This window comes from Bidens hawaiensis, unplaced genomic scaffold, assembly GCF_021521415.1.
Source record: "Bidens hawaiensis isolate Kalapana, Puna unplaced genomic scaffold, B.hawaiensis_p1.1 tig00015443_1, whole genome shotgun sequence".
In the NCBI taxonomy this organism is placed as follows: domain Eukaryota; kingdom Viridiplantae; phylum Streptophyta; class Magnoliopsida; order Asterales; family Asteraceae; genus Bidens; species Bidens hawaiensis.
The window spans coordinates 264,438-276,922 of record NW_027492375.1 but is presented as its reverse complement, the minus strand read 5'-3'; the positions used below and the strand labels follow the sequence as shown (position 1 = coordinate 276,922).

At 41.8% G+C, this 12,485-nt stretch overlaps 1 protein-coding gene across 1 annotated transcript; it reads left to right on the top strand.

Moving 5' to 3' along the window:
* The first annotated feature begins 9,087 nt into the window (after positions 1-9,087).
* LOC143549097 (uncharacterized) lies at positions 9,088-12,179 on the top strand. Its single transcript, XM_077040092.1, has 2 exons — positions 9,088-9,537; positions 11,576-12,179. The coding sequence occupies exons 1-2, from the start codon at positions 9,093-9,095 to the stop codon at positions 12,115-12,117; spliced, it is 987 nt and encodes a 328-aa protein (XP_076896207.1). The 5' UTR covers positions 9,088-9,092; the 3' UTR covers positions 12,118-12,179.
* Positions 12,180-12,485: the final 306 nt, after the last annotated feature.

Genomic DNA, 12,485 nt, shown 5'->3' with positions numbered 1-12,485 from the left:
CCGATGACCTGATTAGAACAAAGCTAAAAGTTGATTATATTGAGCAATCCCTTTAGAAATATTCTAACATTGTCATTTTTTTTTGAAACAACCAAATTCTATGTGCTGTATAAGATTTGAACCAATTATCTTTTATTTCACACTTTAATCACACTATTCCACACACCACATTTGAAATGATATTGTAACTTTGTAATTAAAAATAGGTATATAATATTTAATCCAACAACTAAATGTTGCGTTAATAATCCAAATTATAATTTATGTCATTTGTAGAAAGAATGTCTTTTTTATTTGAAACATGAAAAACACATCTGAAATTATATTAAATATTTTTTAACTTAACGATTATTAACGGGCAAGCGATATTTAACACAAGGTCACATACTATTCACACTAGACTAGCCTACTTAATTAAGAAAAATCATTTGAACGGGAGTTTTTAGGTTCAAAACTCATCAAAAATAATTAAGTTTATTGGTATACAATAATATAATATAATATTTTTTGGAGAAAATGAATATGGGACTGTTAGGCATGCAAGCTTACATGCGAAACCATCAAAACCACGTCGTTTTGAATAAGAGTTTTCAAAATAACTGATTCTATTCTTTTATTACTTGTTTCTTTTCATTAATATAGAAAATACTAACTATATCCCCAATTCTAAATCATCATCTTCATCTCTGGATATCATCATGCTTTCACGATAACCAAATTTCCCATGAAAATATTAAATTATGTTTTTTTTTAATTATGTAATACTTTTGACTAGAATTCAATTATTTAATCATTTTTTTATTGTTAATTACTTTTGGCATGAGAAAAAGAAAATATAAAGCTCTTATTTTCACATGTAAGTTTTTAAAATGATATTTTAATATCAATTTACTGAAAGCACAAATATGCAAAACTAATCAACAATGCTAGGAATAAAAGTGAAAACCAGTTTCATTAGCTAGAAGAAAAGTTTGTAATTAGTGACAACCACGATTTAAAATTTTGAATAACTATACACAGGTTTAAATATAGTTGCTTTGAAAGTAAAAAAAACTTTAAAATTTATACTAAATTTTAAGTTAAACTGACTTCATATTCATTTTCTAAAATTATGTGTTGATTTTTAAGATCGCTGACGATGAAGTTGATATGCCGGATATGATTCTTTTGAAGGCGATGACTCATATTAGATATGTAATTAACATTCCTATACTGGAAAGAAGAAAGTAATAAAAGAATTGAATCAGTTATTTTTGAAAACTCTTATTCAAAACTGTAGGGGTATGGTACTAAACCCGGCTTACGACCTTAATTTATTATGTCTGGCTTATTTTATTATATGGACTAATACAATATTATTGGGCTGAGGGGGTTTTGTGGAGGTAACCCTAACTGGGCTAGGCCCATTAGGGTACCATGATGGTGGCCATGAGGCTCCCTATATAAGGAGGTCTCCACCTCCTTATTAAGGGTTGTTGTTCTCAATAAGAGCCACCACCATAACCATTTTTGTGTCTGTAAACAAGAGATCCTCGAGATTTCTTAGCAGTCACCTCCACACCCCCAAAAACCATTGCAGATCTTAGCGGAGGAGAGCGAGATTTGGTTACATCATCCCGTAGAAGACGATCCGAACTATGCCTGGTACGTTTCGTGCTTCTTCATTGGCGCCATCCGTGGGACGGCAACGAACCACACCTCAATCTTCCCGTTTTCATACCCGATCTGTGTTTCTAGAGTGACGGAGGTTAGATCTGGTTCTAATTCCTTCAGATCTGATTCCGTTTGAGCAACAGTTACGTTCGATATTCTTGTTTGTCTCTCTAGATCTGCGTTCATACGCAATGGGTGCCGGATCCAGATCTGATTTTTCAGTGTTCAATGCTGGAATAAGTTCTAGATCTATAGTCACAAAGCAAAAATTGGGTATAAAAAAGGAATACACAGGAGAATGACACGCTGTGTACAGCCTCAAAATAATAGCCATGCTCCGCCGCCTTGCATGAGCGCCCGCGGAAACCACCATGTGGGTCGTGCCTTTGGTTTCGCGCAGAAGACTTCGCCGCCATGCATGCGCGCCTGCGAGTCACCACTCCGCCGCCATGCAAGGGCACTGCGGAGGATCAAGATTCTGCTACCATGCATGCGCGCCACCGTAGATCAAATCTCCGCTTCCATGCATGCGCAGTGCCGAAGATCAAGACTTCGCCACCATGCATGTGCGCCCACGAGTCACCACTCCGCTGCCATGCATGCGCATTACCAAGGATCAAGATTCCACTGCCATGCTGTAAGGCCCCGAACCCGGTAGCCCTACTTTAGCGTTGGATTTACTCATAAACGCAGTTCTAAATATCAGAGTTAATTAAAACATTCGCGGAATATAAAAGCTTTCATAAAACATTTCGTAACAAAACACGTCTTGTCTTAAAACATCATTTTGTCTTTCAAAATTAACGAACATTAGCTTAAACGTCTTGAGTCTTCCGATGCCAACCTCTTATTCAGTGCCACGTGTCTCCTCAAGCGAGCTGCCTCATCCTACTCACCTGCGTGCATACTAAAAGTCAGCTACGCTGAGTGAGTTCTAGTTAATCGGACGCCATACAATACAACACATACATACATATCCGAAGATACATATCCATACTTCACTAGTTACCCTTCTGTTCTACATACATACTTGCTACCATACATACATACATATCTACAATCACTAACCTCAGTCTACCGAGAGTACGTTCATAGTCCGCCGTCTATACCTGTACTCACGATCGTGAACACGTAAAAGGTCCGCAGTCCTTACCTATGTTCACCATTCATGGTACGTACAAGGTCCGCGGTCCTTCCCTATACCATCATACATCCACAACACGTACAAGGTCTACGGTCCTTCCCTATGTTGCAACCTAATTCATAGCACGTACGAGGTCCGCAGTCCTCCCCTATGCTACAAATAAAGCACGTATAAGGTCCACAGTCATTTCCTGTGCTGACGCCTATCTATATTACGTATAAGGTCCGCAGTCCTTATCTACGTTACGTATAAGGTCCGCAGTCCTTATCTACGTTGGCGTCTATCTCCTATAACACGTATAAGGCCCACCGTCCCTATCTACGTTTACATCTATCATCTACATCACGTATAAGGCTCGCAGTCCTTAACTACGCCATCACCTGCCAAGTCTATGTCCAACAGAAGTTAGAGGGATTTGCCATCATAACTTACTATGTCGAACGTAGAACTCACATACCATTCGTGTACCTGTATACACATACTTCACATATACAATAATTACATTATAGCATAAAAACACTCTAGGCGTTCTTTACATCATTCATTAACAACCATACCCCTTGTCGATACGTGCAATATCCGAAGATTGTTCACGCCCCGACAAGTATTCATTTGTAATGTTCATACATCTTCGATATATAGTATTCGTACTCTTATTTTTAACCTGACAGTACGCGCAATATCCGAAGATCGTTCGCGTACCGACAAGCAATCATTCATATCCATCACATATATCACATATGGCATACACTTATCACTTAGGATAAATGTATTAACAACACATCGAGTATGCACACAGCCCCGAAAACATAACAAGGAATGGGGCTAGAAACTCACATGGACACGGTTACGTTCACCGTTAATCGTAATCCCTTTCCTCAGTTGTGCACGGCTGACTGTATAACAAGTATACATATCAATTAACTATCACTACTTATATCATCTTTCTAATCTTAATTACTACCCACAACGAACGGGGGTCCGGGGGCAGTCATCAGGCGAACTTAGCCGTAAGCGAAGTTATCAATTAGGCGAACTTGGCCTCAGGCGAAGTTACCAGTTAGGCGAACTTGGCCGTAAGCGAAGTTATCAATTAGGCGAACTTGGCCTCAGGCGAAGTTACCAGTTAGGCGAACTTGGCCGTAAGCGAAGTTATCAATTAGGCGAACTTGGCCTCAGGCGAAGTTATCGCTTTGAAGGCGAAGTTACCCAGTTCGCGGCGAAGTTGCCCAGTTCAACCATTTTGGCGATTTTAACACCCTTGTTATGGTTCGACATCACCCACTACGTTCCCCAACCGTTTTCGGTCGTATATATACTATAAAGCTTGGATCTTTAAACTTTAAAGATCAAGAATCATACCTTTTTGTGCTCGCTTGGATCTCGTTTAACTTGTTAGTCACAACTAATCGCTCACTCTCTCTCTCTCGGATCTTGTTCGTTCCTCTCCCTCGGCCGCCGGCGGTGCGTGTGGCGTGTGGTGTGTGTGTTTTGGAGTGTTAGAGGATAAGATGGAATGAATGATAGTTTAGGGTTTAGGGGATATTTATATCTCTTAAAGCCCATGGACCTAAGGCCCATTCTCATTTAACCCATCTCAATTAATCTAAGTCCATGATCCGCTCCTTACTAGATATTAAATAATTAATAACGCGAAATCACTAAACGTAACTTTCTTCATTTAACATTATAAATTTTAGGATGTTACACATGCATACGCGCCATCGGAGATCAAGTCTCCGCTTCCATGCATGCACACCGTTAAGGATCACCCACCACCTCCGCCGAGGAGCCGCGCCTCTAACTTGTTAGATCCACGGAGTCCGCTTGTCTGCACCGCGCTTGGTAAAAAGCAAATTTTACGAAATATAAAATGTCCAAGAAAGTTTATACACGTGCGAAGGAAAAGCCCGTTTATAACCGCAATCCGGGTATCAACACCTGCGGGTTGGCAACGCCACCCACGGATCATAGCCGCGATCCGCGTATCAACACCTGCGGGTTGGCAATACCACCCGCGGGTCAACACCTGCGTGCCACAATGCATGCGCGCCGGCGGGTCCTCTCTCCGCCGCCATGCATGCGCACGGCCGAGGATCAAGACTCCGCCGCCATGCATGCGCGTCACCGGAGATCAAGTTTCCGCTTCCATGCATGTGCACTGCCAAGGATCAAGTCTTCGCTTCCATGCACGCACACTGCCGAGGATCAAGACTTCGCCGCGATGCATGCGCGCCCGCGAGTCACCACTCCGCCGCTATGCATGCGCACGCAACCCTTCGCCATGCATGCGCGCTCAACTCTCCGCTATGCATGCGCACGCAACCCTTCGCCATGCATGCGCGCTCAACTCTCCGCTATGCATGCGCACGCAACCCTCCGCCATAGCGGGTTGCATGCGCGCTCCCGGTGATTACTCTCCGCCATAGCGGGTTGCATGCGCGCTCCCGGCGATTACTCTCCGCCATAGCGGGTTGCATGCGCGCTCCGGGCGATTACTCTCCGCCATAGCGGGTTGCATGCGCGCCCCCGGCGATTACTCTCCGCCATAGCGGGTTGCATGCGCGCCCCCGGCGATTACTCTCCGCCATAGCGGGTTGCATGCGCTCCCGGCGATTACTCTCCGCCATAGCGGGTTGCATGCGCGCTAAACCGTAAACGGTGTATCACTTGTGTGCTCCCGCATACCCAATACGGGCTGCATGCGCGCTCCCGACGATTATACTCCGCCACAGCGGGCCCCATGCGCGCTCCCGACGATTATAGATTGAGCGGTTACAGATCTGAGTTATAAACCTCAATTTTCAAATTGAATGTTACGGATCTCATGTTTTCATTCGAGTCTCTATAGACTTCTTACCTACCTTCATCTTCATATATAAAAACAACAAATGAATATAATCCCAGATTCATACATATGTTATCTCAATTTTAATTGTATTTCAAAAAGTGAGTAAACAATGCACACCATTGGTCTGTCAGAACTTTCTCTATAAAGTGACAAAAGATGCAGGCTAGTCATGAGTGCAGCACACTTGCACGTGATTACATGGCACAGTAGCACACTTGCATGTGATTCACCTTGAGAAAATGAGGGTTGGAAAAACGGATCTCACATTGACGGAAAAATCGATGTGCACTCCATCAACCACCACGCCGTTCGCGAAACAAACAAGCCGCATGCGCGCTCCGGCGATTCAACTCCGCCATAGCATGCCGCACGCGCTAAATAATATTAGGCGGATCACATTTGAGCTCCCGCGGATCAAGGAATAACTCTAGCGGGTCACTTAAATGTTGGAAGGGACCAACCTCACATACCACGGGTCACTAACGCGCAACCGCGGATCAAATCTGACCTCCGCAGGTCATGGCGAGAAACTCCAGCAGCTTAAGTACAACCTCTGCGAGTCACAAGAAAGCTTCCGCGGGTCACGTGTACGCTCTGAGCAAAGAAATGGCCGGTCAGGTTCGGCTCCCGCAGTCCAAGTTAAAGCCCCGACACGATCACCGCGGGTAACATAAGCGTTTCAGAAGGTGAACTTCAACCCCGCGGGTCGTTTATACTCTTTCGCTGATCAATTCAAGTTTCGCGGGCTGCAAGAAAAGTCTGGCGGGTACACCCCACGACTTTCGCGGATTATGCAAAAGCTCCGGGCAAAATCACGGCGGGTCATTTCCGCCTCCCGCAAACTTTTTGTACGCTCCAGAATGCAAATATAGTTCCAAGAACCAAGTGCAAGCTTTGACACTCTAAAACACTCCAGCGCATTATGTAAGCATTCCCGCATGCACGTTCCTGCGGGCCAACTCCGTTCATTGAGGGTCACTTATAAACACCGCGGGTCACTAATGCTCTCCGGATAATGTACTATGGCTTCCGCAAAACTTCTGCGGATCAAATCCGGTGATTGCGGTTTACATGCAGACCAAATCCGGCCACACGCGGGCTCCGGAGGGATACCCGCGGGTCACTAATGCAAAACCGCAGATCAAATCCGGCTACTGCGGATTATTAGCGGGTTCAGGCGGATCAATTCCGCCCACACATGCGGCCTCCGGAGGGATACTTGCGGGTCAAGTAAAATCTCTTGCGAGACAACCTCGGGTCACTGACGCGCAGCCGTGGACCAAATCTGGTCACTGCTGGGTCATACACGGGTTCAGGTGGATACGCTCCGGCAATCATGAGCTACATATGCATCAAGGAAACTGATCATCGCGGGCCGCATGCGTTGTTTTTCTGCTATATTATTCTCTTCATCTTCTCAAACCTGCAAATTCAAGCAGGACCTTATTTTGCTTCGACATACCATCTTCGGTAAAGCAATGAACTAGGGGACTATCATGGTATATCACCATTACATTAGCGGATGGAAGACGTCAAAATATTAGGTTGGGCACACCTCATAATCCGCCCGAGGACGGGAGCCTAATAATATCCCACATGGCCACGCGCCAAACTTAAAGGTTGGGAATCCTCATAAACCCATAGGCCACGCGCCAAACTTAAAGGTTGGGAATCCTAATAATATCCCACACGGCCACGCGCCAAACTTAAAGGTTGGGAATCCTAATAATATCCCACACGGCCACGCGCCAAACTTAAAGGTTGGAAATCCTCATAAACCCATAGGCCACGCGCCAAACATAAAGGTCGGGAGCCTAATAATATCCCAAACGGCCACGCGCCAACGTAGGTTGGGCACACCTCATAATTTGCCCGAGGATGGGAACCTTGTAATACATCCACTTTTAGTTGATATGTTTTTGCAGGTTCGGCTACGAGTCGCACAAGCACCTATGACATTATTATTATTATCTGGCCGTTTGTGCCTCCATTATTATTTTGAAGACAAGTTGGGATAGTCATCCTGCGTAGAAGAGGCCCTTGTGGGCCAGTCATTATCATCATATTATAGCTCATAAGCCGCAACTCGCGCGCAAGCTTCATTATTTTTATAGCTCGTAAGCTGTCTCGCGCGCAAGCTTCATTATTTTTATAGCTCGTAAGCTGTCTCGCGCGCAAGTTGAATTACATTATTATCGAAATGCGCACTCTATCTTTTGTCAGGCCCCGCGCCACTATTGTTATGATGCGTGCTATATCTTATTCATGCTAGTGCACCATTATTATCATAAGGATCACAACATGTCACCATCATGGAGAAAACCTCTCAAAACTCAAAGACAACAAAGACAAGACCGAAGGGGGGAAAAACCGCCTCATATCCTAACACACCTTATGAAGTCCAGCGCTCCACCTAAACGCTTGCACGCCTAGGAGCAACACTGGACTCGGGGGGCTTGTAGGGGTATGGTACTAAACCCGGCTTACGACCTTAATTTATTATGTCTGGCTTATTTTATTATATGGACTAATACAATATTATTGGGCTGAGGGGGTTTTGTGGAGGTAACCCTAACTGGGCTAGGCCCATTAGGGTACCATGATGGTGGCCATGAGGCTCCCTATATAAGGAGGTCTCCACCTCCTTATTAAGGGTTGTTGTTCTCAATAAGAGCCACCACCATAACCATTTTTGTGTCTGTAAACAAGAGATCCTCGAGATTTCTTAGCAGTCACCTCCACACCCCCAAAAACCATTGCAGATCTGAGCGGAGGAGAGCGAGATTTGGTTACATCATCCCGTAGAAGACGATCCGAACTATGCCTGGTACGTTTCGTGCTTCTTCAAAAACGACGTAGTTTTGATGGTTTCGCATGTAAGCTTGCATGTCTAACAGCCCCATATTCACTTTCCTCATATTTTATATGCATGTATCTATATCTGGACTTCAAAGTACACGAATACTTAGACCAATGACTTTGATTAACCATTCACGTGACACCACCTTAAAACACTCTTGTCATGAGGTTAAAACTTTCTTAGAAAATATTCTAATAATTCTTTATTAAACCTAACAACACTTCAAACCTGACTCAACTTCAATTCTCACAAACAACATTACAGGAGGGGCATATATGATTTAACAAAGAAAGACTGCAATCTTTGTGATTTTCAGTTTGATTCTAAAGACGTCCATTTTTACCACCAGCGGACCTTCAGACGGGTAGATTTTCTCCGAAACTGAAGATAACTTAGAGATGTTTAAGAGCTTCATACGGCTGAGTTGGGCCAGCTAACGATGACCTTTTGTCACTGTGTCACCCCGTAAAAACAAAAAAAAATAAAAAAACACTCCAAACCCAAACCCCTCTGTCCTTTTATATAACAACATTGTACATCACCCCACTCTTATTGGTATTCCTCCTATACCAAATTATCAATCAATGGCTTCTTCTTCTTTTTTCTGTTCCACCAAGTTTTTCTTACTAATTATTCTGATATCAGCAATCCCACTAGCCATCATCATCTCCCTCGAATCATCCACACCCACCACCCACCATTACCACTTTCACAGCACTGGCTGGTTCCGAGAGTCCAGCAAATGGGACCAACTCAACCAAAGGTTCATAGTCTCCTTCACGGACACTGGAGGACTAGGTGTGGTCCATGTGCCTCATGATCACAAACACAACACCATCCTTGAAGAGATACGAGTTGTTGAAAACACTGATGCTGTTGGGAATGGGACATGTGGTGTTTATATTGATAGTACGAGGAACCGGGTGGTTGTGGCCATTGCGGATGTGTTCGGGAACAGGTTTAGTGCCGTTGCGGCTTATAATTTGGATTCATGGAAACGCTTGTTTTTTACTCAGCTTAGTTCATCAGGTTTGGTCTTATTTTTGGTTACTTGTTTTATATATGGTTAAATATTGAATGATGGTTATATTAGCTTTTGAAATTGCATTAATTGTATTAATTTTTGGTTAAATCTTAATGATTATAGATTATGAGAATTATGAGAAGATAATCTTAATTTTTGGAATAATCGATTATTACATCTAAACATGCAGTGATTGGGGTGAGGAGGTGCAGAAACTGATTTAAAATCCAAAATTAGTTTGGGTTGAAACCAGTTCGGTTTGGTCAGTAAAAGTCAAAACCGGTTTATGATTGGTTTCTGTTCGGGTTAAAACCGGTTTCTTGACCAGGTTATGATCGGTTTTGGTTCGGGTTTTGATCAGTTTCAGCTCGCGGTTTGACCGGTTTTAGCTGGTTTTGGTTCGGTTAACCGGTTTGGAACCGGTTTCAGTGGATAAAATTACAAACCGGTTCCGAACCTACGATTTCAATCGGTTCCAAACTGGTTTCTATATAATCGGTTTCAAATCAGCTCGGTTTTGGTTTGATTTTCGGGTCGGTTAACCGGTTCTTTTGCCCACCTCTACTCTCGGGTGGTTGATTTGGGTTCCTCGGTAATGAATCGGGTACCCCCCGTATCAAATTTTCAAATCAAATCAATTCTCCATACCATTTCGGTTTCAAGAACCTGAACGGATTGAAAGAGTGTGAGACCACAATGCAGTTATGGATGAGCTAGGCACCGGACTGTACCGGTACCGAAAGTACAGATCTCGAAAATGGGTACTTGTACCGAAAATGTTGGGTATGATATACGAAGGCAGAAAAATGGTAAAATAATGGTACCATATCAAACATACCATACTGTACTGATTTCGAAACCTCAAAAAGTGGGTATCAAATTGGTACTGAAAACACCGATGCAAAGATTTGTGTAGTGTGATTGGTCCAAATCTGATATTTTACATTGAATAAAAAAAATTAATTCTCCATAATATCCACACACCCCAACTAAATCTTCATAAACTTAACAATTACGACAATCCCTCATTGGTCCATAAATCTCGATGTACTCCCAACACCCTTATCTTGTGTGAGCATGAATATCTAATGAGGTAACTGATGTTGATAGAAACCTACCCACCCTTCTTCAACAAACTACCACAAATAAACAATATTGTTAGGTATCCGGTAGGTATGGTGTACAGTTAGTTTGTTAACAATTACTTGTTAGGATATTCAAATACATTTTTGTTATTTTATATAATTTTATTACTCAAGGAAGTTACAAATATAAAAACTAAAAATTGATGGATTAGTAAATACGTAATACTTTTTATCTTAATTGCGATATTAGAGAACTGATTAGATGTTCCTTTTATGTTTTATCGAATTCACATTATATTTATTGTCTATTGAACATTATATGCAAAAATATTATACGGTTCTCGTAGTTTTCTGGTTTGAATTGATTTTGTATTGAACACGTCTTTGGTCATCTTATACCATTTCTGGACAGGGCTAAAATGGTAATTATAAGGTTACACCTCCATTTTGAGAATACAGTGACTTGCATAATATTGATAATTTATTTTCTAATATAGTAAAAAGTGGCCTATTAAATGCTACTTGACAGAGTTGTAAAGAATATATAGGCACATGCCAGACAGGCCTGGTCTGATATAGTGATTATATATAAATGCTATTAATTTGTGATGTTTTAACAAAAAAATTGGTGGGGATCTTTACATGTTGAAAGTAGGTTAGAAGTAGTTTGCTTACAAAAAGAAATAATAATAATAATAATAATAATAATAATAATAATAATAATAATAATAATATGTTTTTTCCTGTTTCAGTTAGGTCTTCCTACTCACCTACCAATCTGAAATATTATTTTCTTTCAAGGCCAATGGGCATAGAAGACTGCTTACTTTGGCTTATTTGTATTTTGATTTTTCAGCAACCTCATTAACAAAAAAAAAAAAAAATGTTTACTTTTGAATTTTTCAGGTTTATTTACTGTTTTCCTTTTAACCAAATTTAATTGTATATATATTTTCAGGTGGTGGAAAAAGCTTTGCAGACGATGTAACCGTTGACTCAGAAGGGAATGCATACATAACAGACGCCAAAGGTTCTCAAATATGGAAAGTTGGAGTCGACGGTCAACTTTTATCAGTGATAAAGAGCCCCCAATTTCATGCTAAAGAATGGTACAATGACATAGTTACCCTCAACGGGATCGTCTACCATCCAAACGGCTACTTGATCGTGTGTCACACATTAACTGGAAGCCTCTTCAAAGTCGAAATCAACAATGACAATAAAGTCACAAAGATCAATCTTGAGGGTAAGCTAAGGATTGCAGATGGTTTGGAACTTTTATCACCCACCAAACTTGTGGTGGCTGGAGCCAATGGTGTGAAGTTGGTTGAGAGCAATGATGATTGGTTAACCGCTTCGCTTGTTGGAAGGTCAGGTGTGCTTACACATAGGATTGCGACTGCAGCCTTGGTGAAGGATGGGAAGGTGTATATTAATCATGCACTCGGTATGGGCTACCCGAAGAAGAAACATGTTTTCGTTGAGGCTGCCTTTTCTTAGATCCACTTCATTCGGGTTTTAGGTGTATATTAATTTATGTTGTATAATAATCTACGATTATTCACGGATTATTCACGAAAAGTCGAAGGTTGAGCTATTTACCTAGAACTACAATACTTTAAAATTGAGAAAATCACAAAACAGTCATTTTTCTAGTTGTGTAATTTTACCTCCATGATCATGTTAGAACAAATTTACGTATATTGCTAGGCTCAACTTACGTGTGTAGCGAAATATCCATGTGTTTTAATCACAAAAAAAACTTCTCATCTCTGCCTTTTACATGAGAACTTCAAAGACACGTGGATCCGATTTGATGGCGTATTGGCTATTAGATCCACGTATCCCTAAAAATGACTTCTCTTCAC